The sequence below is a fragment of the Chelonia mydas genome, chromosome 6 (genome assembly GCF_015237465.2).
Source record: "Chelonia mydas isolate rCheMyd1 chromosome 6, rCheMyd1.pri.v2, whole genome shotgun sequence".
NCBI classification, from domain to species: domain Eukaryota; kingdom Metazoa; phylum Chordata; order Testudines; family Cheloniidae; genus Chelonia; species Chelonia mydas.
In genome coordinates this window covers 79674717-79699005 of record NC_051246.2, presented here as the reverse complement: position 1 = coordinate 79699005, position 24289 = coordinate 79674717, and the positions used below count along the sequence as shown (strand labels likewise).

The following is a 24289-nucleotide window of genomic DNA, read 5'->3' as shown; positions in this document are numbered from 1 at the left end:
TAGACATCACTAATTATTAATTCCCCAAAAAGCTTTAGCTACTTCCTACATTGTGGGTGTTTGGTTTGTTTTAGTTAATACAGAAATATTACCAAGGTTTCATCCTACTGACACTATCCTCAATGTCCTGTCTGATCTCATATGTAGACTCTAAGCGGAAGAGATTAAAGTTCCGTAGAAGGTAGTCATGAAGAGTCAGAAACTGTAAATTCAGTTTAGGAAGAGCGAGGCAGCCTAAGAAAAAAAAAAAAAACATTAAATCCATCTTCTGTCTATTAATGTAACAAATTCATTGGTTTTACGTATTCATAAACACTATGTACAATTCCATCATCATGCTTTAGTCATGATACGAGAAGATTTAAATACTTTCTTCTAAAGCCACATACTACACCAAAAAAAGGGGGGGGAAGGAAGGAAGGGGTGGCACAAAGGCCATTCCCCCCCCTTTGTAAATCACCTTCAAGCGATCTAACTGTACTATTTTATTCTTGTTGACCATTTCTCTGTATGCAACTGTCGTACTTAAAAGACACATGTTTTTGCATTACCATAGCAAATTATTTGCTGTCATTGGTAAAAAAAAAAAAAAAAAAAAAAAAAAAAAATCTGACTTCACCAGAAGTGACTACAGTTAGGACAACCATACTAGACAATTCCCACAAAAAGTTTCTGATGTAGAAGAATTGGTCCAGTGACACATGCTGTGGACAAGTCAGGTGGTTTCTTCGCCAAAAATCAAAAAGAGAAATGAGGCAGGTGGATTCTGTTTATTTTTACATTAGAACTTCAGCGTTTCTAGGCTGGAAGACTGATGACTAGAGAACTAGAACCAAGAGAGTGAAGGCTGAGCAACTGAAAAAGGGAGGAAGTTTTTTTATTACTATTATTAAGTTGATCTCTTTATTTTCAGTGAAGAAATAACATTTAACAAAGAGCTGCTTTGTCCAAAGATTCTTCACCGTGATTCCTTCACTTTATTAGGGCTCACAATAACCTTTACCAACATCTACCAGAAACCCTCTCATAAAACAAGACAAGACAAAGCCAAACTTGACATTAACAATACACCTGAAGGAAAAAAAGGAAAAAATCCCCCTGCTTTCTGTGCTTCTATAGACATTATGAAGCAGCAGAAAAAAATTATCTGAAGGTCACCTTTAATTTTCCTATCAGTAATATAGTAAAAACATTTGAGGATAGGGTTCTCTCTATTTTGGATATATCATGGTAATAGTGATATGGGGCAGAGTAAAGGCGCTTTGGTGACTAAGATTTGTGCTAGTGTTCAATGTTTTCCCCCTCCTGAAGTAACTGATACATTTTTGTTGATAGAGCTACGCAGAGGGAATAGAAGGGGCAGGAGGAGAGAATTTATCTATGAGAGAAGTACCTATTCTACTTAATGGGCCCCCTTCATTGTCCATACTGTACTCACCCATTCAGTACTATCCCTCTCACTTGTCAACTAAAAACCACACACCTCCCACCCAGCACACAATTCCCTACCTTATCTTCCCAGCATTGTAACCACCCATACTTAGCTCCGTCTGGCTCCAGAGATATATTTTATGCAGAAAATGCTTTTAAACAGCTAAATAATGACAGCAACAACCTCCCCAACTATCATTGGCACCAGGTTTGGAGATTAAATAAATTTTGGAGTTTCTATCTGAGCCAAGCTCATGGAGTTACCATGGGACCAAAAAACCAACAACAAACCACAATAGGAAAATGTTCTAGAAATGAGTTCACTGCATACTTCGAGCCATCTTCTCCCTCAAATACCCTGCCCAATTAGCCCCAAATCATCTCCACGTTGGCATAAAATCATTCCTATGAAATTTCAAGTGGATGGATTAGTTTTAATTAAGTCAAGCTAATGGAGGGAGACCTAAGTGTGTTAAAAATTGGGCACAGAAAGCCCAAAATAAATAGCAATGTTGTTGTAGCCATGTCAGTCCCAGGATAATAGGCTACTTAACCTTAAATGGTCCCTCAGAATATGTACTTACTACTTATACTAATCTATCTGTTTGACCTTGTATTTAGCTGTAACACTCCGAGTACTTTTCTCAGAACTCAAGAAGAGTTCTGCGTAGTTTGAAAGCTTGTCTCTCTCACCAATGAAAAAGTTTGGCCCAATAAAAGTTACTACCTCACTCACCTTGTCTCTCCAAAATAAATAGCTGCATTTTTAGCTTACACTATGGAAATACTAGTGTTGCTCCGCAACTCAAGTTCTTACGCATTGCTCATTTAGAAGGCCTTCTGTTTTTGGTTTTTAATTTTAGCTTCCCAGGAATTTAACAGGTTTTATTTAAAAATGGGAGAAAATTGGCAAACAAAACAAACCGCTGGAGGGAAGGGGGGGGAGGGAGAGAGATACGGGGGAGGAGATGAGGTATGCACCAAAGGGCAGGTGAGGAAGCCTTCCCCTCCATATAATGGCCAGGTGGTCTCAACTGCCAGGACCCAGTTCCCTGCTCTTCTAACTCCCCTCCTGCGCACAGGAAGCAAACAGAGTCATACCGAAGGGCCAGGATGAGGAGAGGAGTGGAAGGCTGCAGCCTATGAATATCACCACCTCCATCTGACAGAGCCCCATCTGCTTCCCCCACAAAAAATTCCCAGGTCCCAAAAAAGCCAAACTTCCGGGGGGGGGGGGGGGGGGGGGGTGTTAACTGGGATTTAATCCAGACATTTTCCGGGGGGGGGGGGGGGGGGGGGAGGGGGAGAAGAGGATAAAAAAAATATTGGTAAATATTCATAACAAAGGGCTTTATACATTTAATACTTTCACTTGACTACTGTCCCAGTTTTACACCTTTGTTTATGAACTGTGAAAGTGTGAAAACTCTTGTAACATGCAATATTATCCTTGAAATCTTTCTGGCACACAGTACATGTTGGCTTCCACAAGCACAGAGACACACTGCCAATAAAGAAAGGTGATAGAATACAATTATTTCTATTCCGTGAAGCTATATGAAGATAAAATGTCTGGAGGAATGGGCCAAAGAGTCTGTGCCCAGTACAGCATACCCCTCTCCAGAGCCTGGAGTGAAACCCAAGACTTCGGAGTCTCACCAGTCCTCTGCTGTTGGCAAACATCTGTGAAACCCACTGATAAAAGTATCCAAACACCCTCTAGTGTCAGTCCACATAGCAAATGACAATCTTCTACTGCGAACAGTTACTCCCTTAATTCAAGTGGCAGAGGTCTGTGCAGTGGATCTGGAGGTTCCAGCCCTGCTGATGGCCTATGTGGGTATCAACAGGGCAGCACACAATGGGGTGACTGATAGACAGTATCCTATAATACCCTGAAACACCCTATGGAATTAAGATTAGCTTCATTTAATTAAGTTAAACCTTACTGAATTAGGGTTAATACCTATCGTACCTTCTCTAGTAGAAAGCGGGGGGAATGCTAATATACTTCCTCTGTTATCAACCCTTTGAAGCACCCCCAGAGAGATATTCATATACTAGTTCAAATTGGATTCTCCAGGGACCAACCAAGAAAAAGGGTTTTTGGATAAACATGCTGGCGTAAAACTGGCTCATGGCCTTCTTCCTGATCCACCAAATAGGCAGGAACCCTGGTTCGCGGACCCTCTCAAGCACTCAGAAGTTAAGAAATGCCAGAATTAAGAGTAAACAGGCAACCCTAGTTCTGGCATTTCCTACTTTTGAGAGCTCGCCTTTGCAACCTTAATAATGTTCTTTTAACGAAGTTTTGTGTGCGTAATTAGAGACAAATTGTATAAAGGGCTGACAGCAATTCAGCATAGCATCTTTATAACACAGTATACAATATTCATATTTTGCAAAGTGAAAGCATAAAACAAGCAACACAGAAACGAGTAATTACACAGGACTACAGAAAGTTTTTCCTGCCATCGGTTAAAATTACTGTTTCAGTTTACCAGTGTGAAAATAAGTCTGTCCGTTTTTGTTGCGTATATCGTTAAGAATCCCATATACAAATAGGTATAAGAGCATTTGAAATGGAAGTTTCACTAAAAAGGGCATCATTGAAATAAGGATTTCTACAGACTCTCCACTATGAGAAGCAGCACTGATGGACTTAACTAATCTACATTCTGCTGGCAATGAAAACTGCTACTGCAGCTATTCTATTCCATGTCACCCCTTGGCTTCAAGAATACAGATAATTTTTCAGGCTTAATTTTCACAAGGCGTTCTCTATTTCTGTGTGCAACCACTCATGTACACATTGCTCCTCTGCCCATAGTAACAGGTTTTGCACATGACAATTCTATCTGTTATGATGGAATCTACCACAGCTAACAGTGCACAAAAATGCATATGCAGGTGTGCACAAACGCAAATATGTATTAAATAACTGAAGTGATTCTCTGAAACATGTCAGACTGTTTCAAAGAATGGCCTTCCACTGGAGTCTGTATAAGACTGTGTTGTTAGAGAAAGCTGTACAACTGCATGGCCTTGTACCCAGTTAAGAATGTCGTCTGTTCTGGAATGTAGCCAGCTTGTTTGCCTGATTAAGAAGAAAACTTGATTTTCAAGCAGTTTAAGTATTACCTTCCTGGAGAGATTAGAGTGTTCAAGTTAACACGGCAGTTTCCAGATATCACTGCTATAAGGAAAAGGGAATCTCTTACGCTGCAGAATCTCAATAGTGTTACGAGACAAAATACTGCCATAATACTAGTGCTGTTATCAGTGTAAGTTGTTATTATTCTGCTCTGCATGCGCTGATCTTCAAAGAATATCCATGTGGCTATTCAAAGTGGAATTTTTTGATTGCTTTTTAAAAAAGAATTCAGATGTAAAAAACCAATTTCAGTTCAGAGAATGATCATGTCCCTAATTTAAACATCTTCCCTAGACTGTTGTGTTCTCCACCTCAACCAAGGAAGAGATATAGCTTACATTTCCTAGCAGTGGCAGAGCTCTAGGCTTTATGGCATTACTTAGCTGACAACAGGAACAGATCTGTGGGGATGAGGGAAGAGGTTAAACCGACATTAGAAATTCCACGTATTCCCTAAACATTCTCAGGGCACCTGACTGCCACACAGACTATGGATTCCATCCTGAAGTGCCCACTGGTACAATTCTGCGACAAATGTAGATTGGCACTTTTATCCATAAAACTGTATAAATTGGTTCACTGACAAGCCATTACTGGCAAACATAAATATTTAAAATATTTGAAAAACTAATCCCCAATATTGAACATAAGCAGTTTTATAATGCAGATGTTAGTTTTCAGGATATGTATTAAGAGTTTGGGATTTCAATTTAAACTGAAAGCGACAAAACCTCACCACATGAAACTGACTTTTCAAGAATCAATTTGGAAAAAGAGCAAATTCTTTTAAAAGAACTCAACAGAATTCACTTGCTGCTCACTATCAAACTATGGCATGACTCACTTCTCTCTCAAGCTCTCTACAGTTCACTTCTTGGGAGCAGGTAGTAGCAAGGTGGAAAGCAGCTTTTTTCTGTGCTTATGTACAGATAGAGCAAATGAGATGGTTTTATGATTTACTCCAAGCTTTTATTCTTCTTTTCTAATCTATGTTTATCTAACTGGTAACAAAGACATTCATTTCAGATCAAATTTATGCAGTCCAATTCAAATAAGCCTATAAACACAGATTTTTTTTTTTCTTGGAAGTTAAAAGGCACTAAAGTAGCCAAAAATAAATATAGTCCAGATTTAGAAGCTGTGGAATAGTTCTTAATGAACCAGAATTAACGACAAGTCCTTTGAACTATGAAGTTTTAAGAGCAATCCAAATATATCTCAACAAATATACCTTCTCCAGAATAGTACTCAGTTGGGACAATATTTTCATCCCAAATAATCTTCTCAGTGGGATACAGAGGCATCTGGTTAAGCTGCTGAATTTGAGATATTCGACGTGCATGACGAGACACCTAGGAAAGCGAAAGTGAACATTTATACCAAAGCCTAACCAAGTCAACAGTTTTCTATGCAAGTGACAAATAACGTATAGGATGGTCATCCAGGAAGTGAACATTAAAAAGATCACGTCTTCAGCTAACACAACAAGCTGAAGTGATAAAAGTACCTTAAGACTTCAGAAATTAAAAAGTTACCTCCAAACTGTCTATGTTTTATTTTTCTTCAATTAATCAATCTTGCTTGTACATTGAAGGAAATCATAAGATGTATTGCTAACAACCATGGGCTATTTCTTCAAAAAACAATGAAAGAGGTCCAACTTTACTAAGATGACAAAAAAGCTCAGGTGTAATTTTAAGAGGCCAGGTTTATGCCTCTTTGAAAACTAGGCCTGTTTAATAATTCATTAATTAATGGTCTCATCCAAAGTCACCTGTAATAAAAACTCCCATTAACTTCAAAGGGTTTTTGGATCAGGCTCTTTGAGAGTACAGGTGGTATCCAACGATGCATTATCAAACGCAAATGAAGTTATACGATTATCACAGAAGAGTTAGCATGTAGCTCAATGGAATCGGATCATCAATAGTTCAAGCGTGGATCTTAATACTGCACATCCCACTATAATCTGGATGTCCTACTTTTAACATTACTCTTTGAAAACACAGGAGAAGAAAGGTTCTCTTTCCCTATTAAAAATGGCATAATTTGTTTTCAGTAGTTTTAAACAGCACCAAAAAGGTATGAAATGGCTGAAAATATGTAGTCAAATTTCCCTCACAAGGTTAAAATCTAAACTGAAGATGAAACAAATTTTCACTATATTTTTTCTGAACACCAATGTTTACCTATAGTAGTTAAGTCTGATACTTTACACCCAGCAATAAATATTTATATCCAGTGCCTAAACAGAAAAATGTATCTGATACTACTGCATCCTGTTTGAATAGGCTTTGTATTAGGGGGATCAGTTCACAATCTGACTTAAAACTGCTCATACAATAACATCAAGAAAATATTCCAAATAATTTTAAAATATGATCAGCTACAGAAAAGGCAGCCTTCGAAGAGGAGATGGAACAATGGATATGTTGAGAAGCGTCCCATCATTACAACACAGGTTAGAGTTCCTTGCTCAGATCAATATCTACTCAAGTGAATCCCCCCCGCCCCCATTTCTATACTCCTGTGGAGATTTTCAAACCTGCCTATGGGATCTGAATGCTCAATTCTCACTTTAATTTATGGGAACGGAATGTCTACATCCCTCTAGACAGCACTGGAAAAAAAAATCACAGCCTAATTATATTTTAAACAGGTCTAAATAACTAAGGACGCAGGTATAATGCAAGCATCTACGCATGCTGTAACAACTTTCATGATATGTGGAGCTTAAGCAACAGTCCTCTAAAGTTGCCACTGTTCAGACACACCACCACTTTCCCAGAGGAGCCATATTTCCTAAATCATCTTTTTCCCTGTTTGAAGATTAGTCATTAATTACTAGATTTGAATCACATCGGTTTCCAACTCACTCAGTCATCATACTGCTGTAGTTCATAAGGCACTCCTAACTGTGAAAGCCATCATGTGGTTGGCAGCATTAGAGCTGCAATTGCTGTGATTTTATTCAATTTTAGGAAGTGAACGCAAGCCTTCTTGTAAGAAAAAACATAGGTGATAAATGTAATTAGCATGTGTGTGCTTTACCAGTAATTCTAGCAGAAATTCTTTGTCATAGCCTGTATCTTCCCCTTCAGGTAGAGCCGGTAACAAGCAGAGGTATGATGCCACCTGGTGGAGTGTGTTTGGGCTGCATAATATGGGGGGAGGGAGGAAATACAAAAGCCACTGAGTGATTTTTTACATTTTATAAAAACTGCTGTTAACAACAAAAAAAAAAAAATGAAGATTTGATAGTTTTACTGTTCAGGTAACACAATCAAGAAAAAACCTTAGAGAGTCTTAAAAGTTACGTAAAGTTTTTATTTAGTTGCTTCACCTGCTAATTGCCTAGAGGAAATCAGCATAACATTTACACCACAGAAAGTGACTAAGAAATAACAACAGATACAGCACACCATTCATAAAGAATTCAGATACAAAAATAGGGAACATAATCAGAACTTCCAGCTAAGATTTTCATTTCCATATATATTCACATATATTTGAACAGACAAGACACGCTGCCTTTAATATTTGCTAAAGTGGTCAAGCTAAAGCCCAGGGTAGAGTCTGTGTGTTAAAGGCAGAGTACCTATCCACATTAAACTTTTAAAATGTGTTTGCATGTTAGCTAATACATACTAATATCACACTTTTAAATGTTAGTCTAGAAAAGGTCTACATTTTTCAGGATGAGGCTATTATGTTTGAAAAGGAAAAAGCCAATTCTAACACGTAGTTCAAGAGAAGATGGTTTTTTGTTCACTGCTATTGTTTTTGTTAGTTTTACTATGACTAAATAGTGGGAAAATTTACAGAATGACAAGACAGGCAGAAAGAAAGCAGTTTAACCTATCCTATAGTATCAGAGATCCCAGAACTGCATTAAGAATTGTTATAATAGCAGGCATAAAGGCACGCCCAGTCAACTTACAGAATAACTATTGTAACTACAGCAAATATATACGTTACTTGTATGAAAATGTTTGAACTGTAACTAAGATTAGTGAAAAGCATTTATATTTTTTCCTGTTTCTTTATTTTATGCACTTGGCAGAACTTTGGGAGAAAGAGTGGCTCCAACTCAAATTCCCCCAGTGATTTCTGTGGGTCTTTGATGCAGCAGTAAGTAAAGAAAAACATTTTGAAAATATCATCAGGAAAACCTGAATTATTGCAAAGCCATAAAAAATGGCAGGACGACTCAGGGGCATGTATAGTTCCAAAAACTATTAACTCTTCTACTTTTAAAATGACTAGATTTCAAATCGATGGTGTTTCTTTCACTCTACCCAGAGATCAGAATTAAGGGAAAGATGCATTTTACAAGCAGAAAGTAGCAACCCAGCAATAATAAATTAAACATCACCACACCCAGATGTGGCAAGTAGTCTACGTACTAGGTTCCACAAATGAATAAACTGAAGCACAAATGATTTGCCCAAGGTTACCCAGCAAGTCAGAAGCAGAACCCAAGAGTCCCAACCCCAAATGTCTTCTTCAAACCAGGAGTCATAATTTGCAATGTCACATTTAATTACAGCATTACACATGTATTACTACAATATACATAAAAAGGCTAGAAGACTAGTAACAAACAATGGAGAGAAATAAACTTGAAACAGAAGAACTGAATTTCCATCTTTATGGCTTACCTCAGGGGTCCACACAGTTTTTCCAATGAACCACGAGTGTCCACTGCTGCCACATTTGAAAGTGCAAAATCGTATAGTTCCGGGAAATGTGCAAAAGCTGCTCTCTAGAAAAGCCCCCCAAAATTTAATGAGAGGTTAAATTGACATTTTCGGGGGGGGGGATTGCTCTGACAAGAGTTTAATAATAAAAGACCGTGAACATGAACATGTAAGAACTCCACCTTCCTCTGTGCAGCACCTAGCACAGAGTGGGCACTATTGGAGTAAAAATAATGAAAAAGCAACTATTTTTCTGCTTAGTAAATGTGACTTACAATTCTTGTTCTTCTGAGATGTATTTATTTTTCTAACATGTCTGATAAACACTAGATGTTTTGGCATTATAATAGCCTCCTAATTGGCAGTAATGAAATTTTGGTAGAGACTGACAAGGTTGTGGAAACTCCGGGATTTCACTCACCAAAGTTCATCTAGTTCTGAACTTTAAAAGACATGAAAATTTCAGTGAACCTCCAGAGGTGCAATTCAAAACTGCTGTGAAAACCCAAAAAGAAATCTCTTCACAGTCCTAATTAGCATCATGTGAAACATGCATAACGCTCTTGTGAAAAGTCCCATAATAACCACAGGTAGTGAGGATGTGGTTTATATCTCACCTGAAAGACAGCACTATTAGCAGCAGTATGCTGAGTACTTATTCTGGGGAAAAGTGACATCTATTGCATAACCAATACCACTTCCTCCTGCACCTAGGTTTCCCACACAAATAAGTCTTATGGAGACTGACCCTTTTTAGTTAATGAGTTGACAAGATCAAAACTGGAGGTGGTATTGTTTTGCTGAAGCAGATAATAAACTTACTAATATTGACTGTCACTATAGTTAGATTCTCTGCACATACACACAGGCTAATTGCTCTTTTATCTGCTCATGCAATTCGAAGTGTGTGTTATATGAAGTTCTTCAGAATATTTTTGAACGAAGCTATGCAAAGTTAGGAACTGAAAGACTAGCACCATTCCTTTAATACAGCAGAAAAAAGCAAGATGTTTCCTTTTGGAAAGACCAGAATCACCATCTTATTTGCAACTTATATTTAAAAAAATATATTAAAAATGAAACCCAGTGTTTGCCTACCTGTAAGGAAGTAATTCTATCATAGTGAATTGTAGTCATCTCATTTTCTGTCAAAGCATTCCCAGTCTGGTCATTAATTTCAAAGCCGGTGTAGAATTTAAGCATGTCTAAAAGCTGAAACACGATACATGTAAATTAGTGACGTATGAGAATGGGATCAGCAACTACCATATAAAACCTTGAACAAAAAGAGATGGAACCTAACATCTGAACTTCAGGGACCCCTGTATAATATATATCTTACCAAGGTACCAATAAATCTAGACAGAGAAATATGCATGGACTGATCATTTATATGTTTTGTGCATTAGCCAAAAATAACTTGGCTAATTTTAAATGAGATTCTATCATTTAAACAAACAAATTTTAAATGAGATTCTATCTACAGTTTAAGAAAGTCCTAGCAATGTCCATAATACCTATCTCTGTATGCAGAGAGTTGTAAAATATTTCATATAGACACCCCTATATTGAATTTACATCCACATGGCCACAGACACATTACACTGAATGCCATTCATACGAATTCTTGTAAAAGGCTATACATGCAAATAAAAATGAACTATTCAAATATCACTTGATACATGTACAATGCAATGTTCTACATGTATGCACAATTAACTTCAAAAGTGACAATATATCTCATAGCAATTCAAAGGCTACAGTTCCAACCACAAAATAAAGGTATACTTTGGAAGTGATCTCTTAAGAGACTAAAATAATTATTGATTAGCTTTTTATCAAGGAAATTCTCACAGGAGCTGCCAATAGTTGAAGTTGAGACTAGTTACATAGGGAATTTAGCTTAACTGCCATCAGATAAAGCTGCAGAGAACATCTTAACAACAAATAACTTCAAATACATAAAGTGAAGTTCTAGTGCCTGCAATACATGCATAACAAGTGAAAAAGATAAAAATGTAATTATCTGCCATGAAGTGATGAGGTATAATATGGTAGGATTTGCTTCAATAGTATCATAATGAAAAAGTAGAATTAATTTTTGAATGCTGCACTGGGATCATAACCACCCCTATAGTAAAGAAAATTAAATGAGATTAAAATAAGCAAGAACTTCTTGAAACTGTTAGCACACTGTTTGCATAGATACAGAGGCCTGGCACACTGACTGTACTGCTATATACTAAGGGGTTACCGGCTAGCCTGTTTTGGCCACAGAAGGCACCTTTCTTTAAAAAGAATGTAAACCCCATACAGCACCTCTGGAGGGCAAAGCTCCTCCTATCAGCAGAAAGACTATATCTGGATACATCCAGGTAACAAATGGAATTTGCTATGAAGGCAAGGCAATCCAGCTGAAAATGAGAGGATCAAAGTTCACTCTCCTTTGAGTGGTCCAGGACAATTGCTACAGATACTGGTCCTGAAAATAGAATATCATAGAATATCAGGATTGGAAGGGACTTCAGGAGATCTAGTCCAACCCCCTGCTCAAGGCAGGACCAATCCCCAACTAAATCATCCCAGCCAGGGCTTTGTCAAGCCTGACCTTAAAAACCTCTAAGGAAGGAGATTCCACCACCTCCCTAGGTAACACATTCCAGTGCTTCACCATCCCCATAGCGAAAAACTTTTTCCTAATATCCAACCTAAACCTCTCCCACTGCAAATTGAGACCATTACTCCTTGTTTTGTCATCTGCTACCATTGAGAACAGTTTAGATCCATCCATTTTGGAACCCCCTTTCAGGCAGTTGAAAGCAGCTATCAAATCCCCCCTCATTCTTCTCTTCCGCAGATTAAACAATCCCAACTCCCTCAGCCTCTCCTCATAAGTTATGTGTTCCAGTCCCCTAATCATTTTTGTTGCCCTCCGCTGGATGTTTTCCAATTTTTCCACATCCTTCTTGAAGTGTGGGGCCCAAAACTGGACACAGTACTCCAGATGAGGCCACACCAATGTCGAATAGAGGGAAACGATCACGTCCCTCAAACTGCTGGCAATGCCCCTACCTATACAACCCAAAATGCTATTAGCCTTCTTGGCAACAAGGGCACATTGTTGACTTATATCCAGCTTCTCGTCCACTGTAACCCCTAGGTCCTTTTCTGCGGAACTACTGCCTAGCCATTTGGTCCCTAGTCTGTAGCGGTGCATGGGATTCTTCCCTCCTAAGTGCAGGACTCTGCACTTGTCCTTGTTGAACCTCATCAGATTTCTTTTGGTCCAATCCTCTAATTTGTCTAGGGCCCTCTGTATCCTGTCCCTACCTTCCAGCGTACATACCACTCCTCCCAGTTTAGTGTCATCTGCAAACTTGTTGAGGGTGCAGTCCATGCCAACCTCCAGATCATTAATGAAGATATTGAACAAAACGGCCCCAGGACCGACCCTTGGGGCACTCCGCTTTATACTGGCTGCCAACTAGACATGGAGCCATTGATCACTATCCGTCGGGTCCGACGATCTAACCAGCTTTCTATCCACCTTATAGTCCATTCATCCAGCCCATACTTCTTAAACTTGATGACAAGAATACTGTGGGAGACCGTATCAAAATATATCAAGAGGACTCAAGCCTTTCTAGCTTTGACAGACTTCAAGATAAAGGACCTGAGCAGAAAAAAATTCACATCATTCTGGTTACCAGGTCCTTTTTCATTTCAAGTTGGAATTGATTTTAACAGCTGCTAGCCTATTAAATTTAGAAATGTTTTCTTTACCAGCTTTCTCATGGTGTAAAACATTGACAGCTACCAGTTTGTGAAATATTAACTGCTAAGACCTTGTCAGCACATTAAAAGAAAAGAAGGACGGCAGTTAGAATAATGTGATTCTAATGTCAAATTTAGTAGGATGTTCATGAAGCCTTGTCAGTTTTGGAATTCACTCCCGAGCTATCTGGAATCAGGGCCTGCAGCAGAGCTAGTCTCCACCCAGCCTGCAGCTGGTGGCCTGACTAGTTACACAACCTGATTGGCTGCAAAGGCCAGCAGGCCAACTCTTAAGCCAGCAGCAGCAGCTCACTAGCTTCTCAATGCTCATACCCACCACTGTGCCCACTCCTGCCTTGCACTCAGCCTTTCCTCTGTCCTGCACCTGCCTTGAAACCCTCCTGGCTGATACCCTGCTCACTACAATTCCTGACCTCCAGTTTGACCCTCAGCTCCTGTTCCTGATTATGGACTACAGTTCAACTCTTGGGTCTGGTACCCAGTTTCTGCCTTCCGGTTTTACCCTTGGCTTTGGCTCCAGCTGCTAGGCCGGCTGCCCCTCCAGCCACTAGGCCAGACTGCCCTCATCCATTCAGCTGACACCTACCTTTGGTCTAAAGTAGCCTAAACTGTTGAACTTCAGGGCATGCTACATAAACCATTCATTTCCTATGGCTTCTGGAGAGGACTGAGTTGGGCAGAAGAAAATTTGAGGTCACAAATACAGCAAAAGATTTAAACTGATTTTTGTTTTATCTGTGTTAGGACACATTGGGTGAATGTTGTGTAGACTATTTTAAAAACTGCTCAAAACAGAGACAAGGATATAAAACACACACATACACAGGTAATGCAAAAATAATGTTTTGAGGATTTAAAATAAATCTGTGCACAAAGTCTATTCAATAATAATCCAATTTTTAGTTTATTTCCAAAAAAAAGTGACAAAGTAACCATTTTCAGCAGACAAAGAGAGATAACATGAGAAGAGGCAGCAAATATTTTGAGCTGCTTCAGAACTGAAGCGCTCTCTTCAGTAAGATCAAAACTCACCTGGCAGAAGAGATGGCCCTCCTTTTCCCTTTTAGCAAGGCTAGAGAGGTAACAATGAACAACAAGGTGGGAGTCATCTAATACCGTATTAAACCACCGCCGTGTGGGAAGCAAGGCCTAGAATAAATAACTTGGCATTAGTAGTAGTCTTAACATACATGATTTTGAAACCCATGGCTTTCCATATATATATATCTCTTCTCTGCATTTCAAGATGGAGGGTCACGACAGTCCTGCATCAACAGATGGTGATGGTTATTTACATAAAAGAGAATCTTCCCAGAGACATCTATCCTAGCATGCAATTCACCTGTGCTGACTCCTGTTTAAGTGAGTGGATTTTGTGCAGGTATATGAATCCATGAGGGTGGAGCCTTTTACAGGATCAGGGCCTCAGAATGCACACCTCACTATTGAGGTGTATTTGATTTGTTTATTTGTATTTTGTGTTTGATTAGCAGGACAAAGAAGCAATTATTTTATTAACGATATCCTTGACCTTCATATCTGTTGTACAATGCAAAGAGGCTTTTTTGAGAGCACTTTTTAAAAATGTAAAAGCTGAGCCATTCCCTTATATTGTGTGCATATTTTTTTTTAAATTTAAATACTATTCAAGACTTGTATTTCTCATGACACCAATATCAGTAAATGTACTTCGGTAACTATAATAAGATGATAATCATTCCATTAAAGTTTACTGAAAACAATGGATCTCAGAATTTTTCACATATTGAACTATTTAAGCCTTATTAAAATCTTTCCTGATGTAAGGGAAAAGAGAGAAATGACTTCACTCCCACCACTGAAATACAGTGAGCTGTAGCTCACGAAAGCTCATGCTCAAATAAATTGGTTAGTCTCTAAGGTGCCACAAGTACTCCTTTTCTTTTTGCGAATACAGACTAACACGGCTGTTACTCTGAAACCAGCACATATTAGATAACAGTTTAGGACAAGAAATGAAGAATACCATACTCAATTGAAAATACAGATAGAATTGAAGCAGCCAGAATGCAGTTACCACCACTAAGTAATCAGAATGGGGGGGGGGGGAGGGGGGGGAGGAAACAGTATGTCAGTGCAGTAATTAATAACTGTCATTCATAGTCACACACACACACAAAAAAAAGCCATCAGTCAAACCATGACAGTTTCCTTCAAAAACATATCATTTGCAAGTGGCAGAATGGCCAAGTAACTTAGATTCAGCTGTAATGGATGTAATTTAATATGAAATGCCCTGCGGGAGGCAGATGCAAGAGAGACCTAAAATGTATGTAAAAATACTCCATTCACATGGGACATGCTACAGAGAAGAAAGAACATGATGGCTTTTTATAACTAGTTTCTAGTTCGCCCGTTCCAAGCAGTACAGCAAGCTTCACAAACTATTTGAACTCGAACTCTCCTGTAATACACATAGTAGAGATAGCAGACACTAAATTTACTACTTCTTGGCCTTTTGGCTAAGATCTAGCATTGTACCCCAATCTGGATCTATGCTGGTTAAGTATTATGAATGTATCTTGTGAACCTTATAACTGATACTTGTAATCTCTCATAACTCAAGCCTGACCCCAGATGTACAGTACCCTCCTTCTTAACGTGTATAAACTTGATTTTAAACATTAGCTTTAATAAAAATGTCCTCTCTCCGGGGACAGTGCCCTGTACTTTCAAAGTGGTGGCCTGGATGATCTGATTAGTCTTTTGTTACTAACTGCTATGATCCTAGGAAACTAGGGTGTTTAGCAAACGGCGAGTTAACACTTATATTATTGTATCAAACACTAAATCACCTGAACTTATCGTTTCTGTAAGTGCCACCATCATGATCTTTACAGAGTTTAATGAAGCTGAAGTAATTTAAAATAAACCTACTATTTATAGTGAAACTATATCAGCATCACTGATGTGTGAACTAATGCCTTTAATTTTCAAAGTAGCTGAACTAGAGAGACCCAGAAGAATGTCACACCTCCAGTACTTGCAGAGATCATATTTTATTGAACCTCACTGCCCCCCTGGGTTGTTTTACAATACACTGTACTGCTTTTGTGGCAGGAAAACAAAAAAGTCTTAATTTCTGAAGTAATTTGGCTGTAGTAATAGAGTAAATCATGGCTTTTTTTTGATAGCAAATTAACTAATTATCATTTGAGCTAAGACTATAAGTACATTGACAGAGGCATAAAAATTATAAGTACAACTAAAAATTAAAGGAATTTACAATTAGAATTTTCCTCTGAATTTCCCTCCTACAGTTAACCAAGGTATCACTTTGCTAGCTACATTCTGAAACAGCATACAGATGGTAAAAAAAAAAAAAAAAAGAGGACATTGTGAACTTCACACTATAGTAAATGCTACTTATTAGCAAACCCCTCAGTTGACAGCAAAAAGTTGCCATTATCCAGCAGTTGCCAATAAGCAGAAGGCAGGTTTGTGGGGCTATAGCCAGGGAAGGAAGCACTGGGACGTGGGCAGGACGAGAGCAGAGATATACGCCATACAGCTCTGTGGGCTCCCCTGGACCACCACTTCCCATGGAAAGCCCAGGCATCTGAACTGCTGCCCTGCCCATAGCCTTCCCTCCCAGCTCGGATTCCAACAGGGGGTCCCCCTTTGGGCAGGGATGCAGGAATTCCAGCCACTTACTTCCTGTGTAGTCCGCAAGTACAGGAAGGTTTGAGGGGCTGCAGCTAGTGAAGGCACATCCCAGAGCTTCCTTCCCTGGCTGCAGCCCTACAAACCTGCCTGCAGTATTCCAAAAAAGAGTTCTCAATAAGTGGCCTGCTATTGCCAAAATCCAAATCCCATTAAAGTCAATGATGGACCAGTTCCCAGCAAAATGTTGCTATTAAGCAGAAGTTGCTAATATCGGGGTTGCTATTAAGCAGCATCCACTGTATCCACAGAAAGATCAACATACAACATTTTCCTATTACAACCAGTGAGGGAAACCAAGACAACTGTAATCCCATCCAAGGAAAGGTTCTGTGACAAAGCAGTGTTTTTCTCTGCCTATCAAGCTTGTCATGAACACAGCAGATATTGAAGTGAAAGTCCTAATCCCATTCAAGTCAGTCAGTTGCAAAACTTCCATTGACTTCAGTAGCACCAGGTATCTGTTCATCTTTGCTCATACCGGTGGTGCAGCATAGCTGCCGCTATGGCGGGCTCTCTGCCGGCCCCACAGCGCTCCTGGAAGTGGCCAGCGCAGTCCCAGGGGTGGAGGGGTAGGGGTCTCCCTCCGCACACTGCTCCTGCCTGCAAGCACTGCCTCCGCAGCTCCCATTGATTAAGAACGGGGAGCTGTGGCCAATGGGAGCTGGGAGGGCGGTGCTTGCAGAGAGGGGCAGCACACGGAGCCACATGCTCCCCGCCCCCTCCCAGGGGTCGCAGGGGCACGTTGGCCCCTTCCTGGAGCGGCGTGGGGCCAGAGTAGGCAGGGAGCCTGCCTTAGCAGCAGCCACTCTGCGCCACCAACCAGGAGGCACCGGAGTGCTGCCCAGAGGGAGGCTGCACCCCAATCCCACAGCTCTGAGCCCCATCCTGGAGCCAGCACCCCCTCCTACACCCCAAACCCCAGCCCTGAGCCCGCTCCCAGAGCCAGCACCTTGTACCCCCTCCTGCACCCCAACACTCTACCCCAGCCTGCAGCCCGCTCCTGCACCCAAACTCCCTCCCAGAACCCACACCCCCTCCTGCACCCCAATACTCTTCCCCACCCAGAGCCCACTCCTGCACCCAAACTCCCTCCCAGAGCTTGCATCCCTCACTGCCCCTGCACCAGGCTCAGCCCAGATCCCACACCCACACTACAAACCCCTCGGCCCCAGCCCTGAGCCTGCACCCTGTCCCGAGCCCAAACCCCCTACCCCAGCCTGGTGAAAGTGAGCGAGGGTGGGGTAGACCAAGCGGACGGGGGGTGGGGGGGAGCCTGGGAATGGAGTGAGTGGAGTGGGGCCTCAGGGAAGGGGCGTGGAATCTGGGAAGGGGCGGGGTAGATCCTGGATTGCCTTTAAATTCAAACAGTGAATTTGGGCGTAAAAAGGTTGGAGACCACTGCTCTAGTGCCATGACCACTGCAATTTAATGAATCATCATTTAATCACAGTGTTAATAGATGCAGTCAATACCTCTTCCAAAAAGACTCATTGGTTTCACACATCAGTTGCAGATTGAAGTTTCTAAATCAGTGCCTGCAAACTTCTCACTGATTTTGAAGTCTTGTTGTACAGCACTTCGGGCAGCTTTTTTTTTTAAAAAAAGGAATTATCTGTGCTTTCTGAGGCTGCAATTGGCAATCCAAAATGTTTCAGATGGCCCAAGGTACATTAAGAGCACAGCTCTTGTAATGGATCCAAACCTTTGAACATTCTTGTTGTTTTCCAGAATTATTGCCTCTGCTCCAATCACTGTCTACTTGTTTTGGGCAGTTTAAGTTCAACGCTTGCACACACTGGCAATCTGCCCTGCTTATAGTTATCAATCATCAGTCACCTGTGCAGCTGCCATATGGCAAACCCCTAACTATAGGCAGGCAAAGCCACTCTTTGCATGAGTGCAGCTTACCCCATTTTAAACTGGGGATATGCTTCACCAGTGCAAACTGTGGATTACTGCATGAAGAGGTCTGGTTTGGCAAGTCTGTGTCAGTGCACAGGATTACACACGCTAGGCTTTTTACAGCCAGATTTAGTAATACATTAGAAAATTTTGTTCCCTCCAGACATGGAGATTGAACCCATTTCCATCTGGACTAATCTGTGTACAGTTAGAGGTAAATGAGCGGTACATGTTCAGAAAACATTCAGTATGTTCTCTCCAAAAGCAAATGCTTTGGAGAGAGACACTATCTTACCTCTAGATCTATCATGAGTTCGATGAATCTTTCACAGTAATGAACTTTGTCCATGGAAAGAGGACCTAGGCACAAAAAACAAAACATCTCTGCAACTCATCATTTATTCAACATCATTGTTCCACCACACTTCAAAAATTAAAAATATTTCACATTTAAACAAGAGCTAAAAAGCTGAAGCTCCCACAGCAACACGGCTATTAGCCAATAATTAACATTAACATTTCTTAGAGACACAAGGTGGGTGAGGTAACATCTTTATTACCTCACCCACCTCTTCTCTCTAATATCCAGGGAGCAACATGGCTACAACAACATTGCAAACATTAATGTTTCTTAGCATTTAATCTGTATTAGATTAATAAAATTACTGGCTCACTCTTTCATTATTCTGAAATGCTCCCCCAAAACCAAAACAGATTTTCAGATGTAAAGAAGTCAGAGGCCAAGATATTCAGAAATAACTAGTGAGTTTGAGTGCCTCAATTTAAGATTGGTCAACCTAACACACCATGAAGGGACCAGATTTTCCCAAAATGCTGATCACCCACTCTCCAAAAATTAGGCCTCTACAATATCTCAAACCTGAGCATGCAAAATTGAGGCTCCTAACGTCACTAGTCACTTTAAAAATTCTTGGCCGTGACGTTTTTTTTTTTTTAATAAAAGGACTTTACAATTTCAAAGCACTCAGTTCTGATTTTTGGAATTACCTATTAGAGCTCAATTATGGATCCTAAGACTCTGAGTCACACTAGGAAGTAGAGGAAGAACAAACAATAAGCAGCAAAACAGTTATCCTCTTAAGACTCCTGGGCTGAAAGACCTGCTGTTCACATCTAGCAAGCGTACTCAACTTTAACACAGAGCACCCATTGGGCTTCCTAGTGCCTGCAAGCAAACTTTGGCTATCCAATATAGGGCATAATTAACATTCAGAAGTAATAAAGGACAGCAAAACAAGAAACTGGATTTCACTTGGAGAAAATATTTTGTTTGATAATTAAATTTGAGATGCAAGTTATCCTTGGACCAGTCACCTTTAAGTCCTTTCCCCTAGCCTGACTGTATAACAAACATATGCATACTGTGGCAATGCACTCTCATCAAATAATACAACTGCATTTCCATAAACCGGCATATGTAGGTAAGAAAAGCGGTGTGAATCCTGTGCACGGAGGGTACAGAAGCATGCACAGGATTGGGGACATTCTGGAACCCTGCTTCAAGAGGATTACCAATGGCTCTGCATAGCAGCTAGGTTTGGAGGTTGACAGCAGTTGGCCAGGGAGGATCAAAGTCAATGGATCCACTACTATACAAATCCAATAGATTTTGCCCCTTGACAAACCAAGGACATTGGAATGGAAATGGCTGCAGCAGCAGCCACAGCTTGGACTGTATAGCGGAAGATTCTTTTCCCCAGCCCTCACGGAATCCCCCTGCATCAAGCTTGATTACTCTAGATTAGTGCAGAAAACAGCCTTAAGCGACACACACAAGGTCACACAGCAAGTCTACAGCACAGCTGTGAATCATAAGGTTTTATTTAAATAAAGCTTCTCCTGCTAAGGTATTAAGATAAAAATATACAAGATAAGCACAAGATAAAAATATAATTAAAATACAATTAAAAATATAATAAACCACTATAACTCAAAACTCAAACAAATAAAACCAATCACAAGGCTCCAATATAAAAAGGGAATAAGGGCATGGAGAAGTGGGCCAAAAAGGGGGCCAAGACTAATCTTTCTAAAAATAAACTCTCAAATGAAATAGCTTTGACTTTTTTTATTTTATTTTATTATTACAGGGAAGAGAGATGAGCCCTGACAGATGTCGATGTTAGTGATTTAGGAAGTATCTTTTCCACTTTCCCTGCTGCTTTACAAGATGATTCACTAAGGGTTACACTGACCCAGATGAAGGAGGCATGAGCAGAGCAGTCATACAGGAGCCTCAAACAGGCCTGTGGGGAGACTCTTAGAATCACACCAGTGAGGAGGGTACTGGGTCTACATTAATGAATATCCAGTTTTCTAGTATCTTCCAGATGCTAGGAATTTTGGTCTTATAGCAACCTAATGCATTACTACAAGCTAACATTTTCCAAAACTAAGAACAGGGGTCCTGAAGGAGCTATAGCCTAAGCTGATGCTGAAATTGTAGTAATAGCCTTTATTGCAGGTTTAACACTGCTTCCTGTACGAATACATTTTCCTTCAAAATCAGGCATGCATATTTTCTTGTCAGGCCAATTTTCTGCTGAAGACACATGAAACCCCACTTTTCATATATGTTTTTGTTCTCCTTACTGTAACCCCACAATACTGGGAGTGCAGGTTATTGTTGTGGACTTAAGCTCTTTGCTGAATGTGGAACTTAAGTATTTGCTTAAATTCTGTTGTCAATGGGACATAAATCCTTTGTTGAACAGTGACGAACTTCAGCACATGTCTAAGTGCTTTGCTGAACTGGGGACTTTGTTCCCTCTGAAGCTTCTGGCACTGCCAATGTCAGAAGACAAGATACTAGGCTAGATGGACCATTGGTCTGACCATGCATGACCATTCTTATATTATTACAACCGAGAAGAAACTCTGTAAAGTAGCATTCCAATTTATTTTATTTTAAAAAAATATAGAGATTTAAACCCCCCCGAAAACAGATCCATGCAGGCAGATCCTATATCCACACAATTTCTCACTGAAGTAAATGCCCAAACCTATTGGATCTGACGGAAGGATTGTGGCCTTAATAGTTGGTTTAGCACCATAGGAGCTTCTAAATGATACCTGAAAAAATACACACATATTATATACATGCATGCACACAAAGTTACCTGAGTGGGGTATTGATTTTAGAACACAGATAAATTTCTGGATGAGCTGTGAAAGAAATCTTCTCTCTCGATATGCCCTAAAAATCAGACATAGGATCAAAGCATTAATATTTCATAAATGCTGCCTAGAAGTATGTTACATTCCTTATTAGCATAAGAGGTTGTAAACTGAATGTAATTTATATCCAGGGAAGGTTTATTTTACTAGAATTGTTTCTGGGAACTTTGAAATTGTACCTTAACTCGTCCGCATCATTTTTAAACAGAAGAAGCAAAACCAAGATATTTTTTGTCAGCAATCATCTTCTCTTATCACCAATCAAAGTGACTTACCAGTTAGCGTAGCCAGCGTTTGTAACTTTACTGCAAAGAATTCACTCACTGATTACCACTTTACCATTGAGTCAAAGAAAGTACCAGTAAGTGATTGCAATGCAGACAGCAGGTAACTACTGATGCATCACAGATGTATGCTGTATCTTATGCACAGCAGAATGTAAGTGTTTGGAACAGTTAATATTGCTGGGTAAGAGATACATAAACTTCTTCAAAATACATCATTAAGTGTAAGCAATAAGGCTTCAATAATTTCGAAAAATCTGTGAGAATGGGAAATATTTATTCATCAATTATATGGAATGTTAAATGTTCTTTTTCGGTTTTCATCATATAGATTTTTTCAAGATCTGGTTAATCTGTTGATTAATTGGCGATGATTCAATATATAACCCCTATAAGCATTTCACATGGGATAATCTGCTGGAATGTTGTTCTACAACGCTGTGTCCAGAAGCAGTGCACTATCAACTGCTGATTTCTGTCACTCTAAGATCTATTTAATTCAAACAGATTTATCTCAGGAATACTAAACTGAACCACTAGCAATACATTACATACTTTGAATTTAATATAAAAAATGTTTTTATAACATACTGCATTCGTGTCTTTTCATCCATTTTCTCATCATTCTTCTTGATCAGATTCCAAAATTTTCTAAGCTTTGGTGTCTTTTTCAGTTCTTGTTCCAGACGTGCCTGAAAAGGTGAAATGGTATTTAGCCACCAAAAACAATTATGAACTCCCTTTCATTATACAGGATAAAAATTTAGTTAGGAGGAAAGGGGGGAAAAAATGTAGCACCATGCACAAATAAAAATCTAAAACTAGCCATCCAATAACATGATCAGGTTTCCCCAAACCTATTCTCAAGTAGTACCTCATACAATCAAGGTTATAACACTTCATGGTAGAGACACATTGCACGAATTAATAATCTACTGATTAGTCAGACCTAGATGGTCTGCTGAGAGTCTTTAGAAAAGAATCATCTTCCAATATTCACATCCTGGGATAAAACATTTTTAGAAAACAACAACAGAAAACCTCACTGAAAATCTGGTTACTTTTTATTGACTTAATCGCAAGATCTGCAGTAGTGAAGCCCACAGAGTATTTTTGGTTTATGAATTAATAACCAGTGTGACCAAGTTCCTCCTCTACCTTGGTGGGTTTTGTGCTTATTGGCGGATTTGCTCACCTTGGAGCTTGACGGCAGCCCTCAGCTTGGCCGTTTTACTGAACCCACAGTCCAGGTCGACTCCTCCTGTGTCTGACCAGGAGTTGGGAGGATTTGGGGGGAACCCGGGCCCGCCCACTACTCCGGGTTCCAGCCCAGGGCCCTGTGGAATGAAGCTGTCTAGAGTGCCTCCTGGAACAGCTGTGCGACAGCTACAACTCCCTGGGCTACTTCCCCATGGCCTCCTCCCAACACCTTCTTTATCCTCATCATAAGACCTTCCTTCTGGTGTCTGATAATGCTTGTACACCTCAGTCCTCTAACAGTCTGCGTTCTCACTCTCAGCTGCTAGTGCCTCTTGCTCCCAACTCCTCACGCACACACACCACAAACTGAAGTGAGCTCCTTTTTAAACCCAGGTATGCTGATTAGCCTGCCTTAATTGATTCTAACAGCTTCTTGATTGGCTGCAGGTGTTTTAATCAGCCTGTCTTAATTGTCTGCAGAAGGTTCCTGATTGTTCTGGAACCTTCCCTGTAACCTTACCCAGGGAAAAGGGACCTACTTAGCCTGGGGCTAATATATCTGCCTTCTATTACTCTCCTGTAGCCATCTGGCCCGACCCTGTCACACCAGGTAGTAATGTCTTGTTTAGTGAATTTCCTTCCTTTTGTGTGGTTATTTTCAATTGTTTGTATTAAGAAAAAAATGAAACACCATACTCTACTGTATATTAACTTTCCTTGTCTCTAAAAACAAAATTTTTCAAAATACACAAATAATACTTTTTCCCTGGGAAAGACAAAAAAATAGATCAAGTATAAGCCATCACAGACCATTCATTACAAGAGACATAATGTACTAGAAGCTCATTAAAGAAAGTTAAGCTGTGCAAGGATCAATTGAAGCATACAGGAACATAAAAGTGAATGATCATGCTATCCTT

The 24289-nt window shown here is 39.9% G+C and overlaps 1 protein-coding gene across 3 annotated transcripts in view; it reads right to left on the bottom strand.

Annotated features, from left to right (window-relative positions):
* AQR (aquarius intron-binding spliceosomal factor) overlaps positions 1-24289 on the bottom strand; it is a 108121-nt gene that overhangs the window by 65237 nt on the left and 18595 nt on the right. For all 3 annotated transcript variants that reach the window (XM_007069393.4, XM_027831515.3, XM_037900523.2), the window contains 9 exons: positions 22761-22861; positions 21828-21904; positions 18983-19047; positions 14113-14229; positions 10384-10497; positions 9247-9350; positions 7637-7739; positions 5817-5937; positions 93-234 (listed from right to left, as the gene is read on the bottom strand). In XM_007069393.4, coding sequence (XP_007069455.2) covers positions 93-234; positions 5817-5937; positions 7637-7739; positions 9247-9350; positions 10384-10497; positions 14113-14229; positions 18983-19047; positions 21828-21904; positions 22761-22861 — 944 coding nt within the window. The remainder of the gene's footprint in view (positions 1-92; positions 235-5816; positions 5938-7636; positions 7740-9246; positions 9351-10383; positions 10498-14112; positions 14230-18982; positions 19048-21827; positions 21905-22760; positions 22862-24289) is intronic.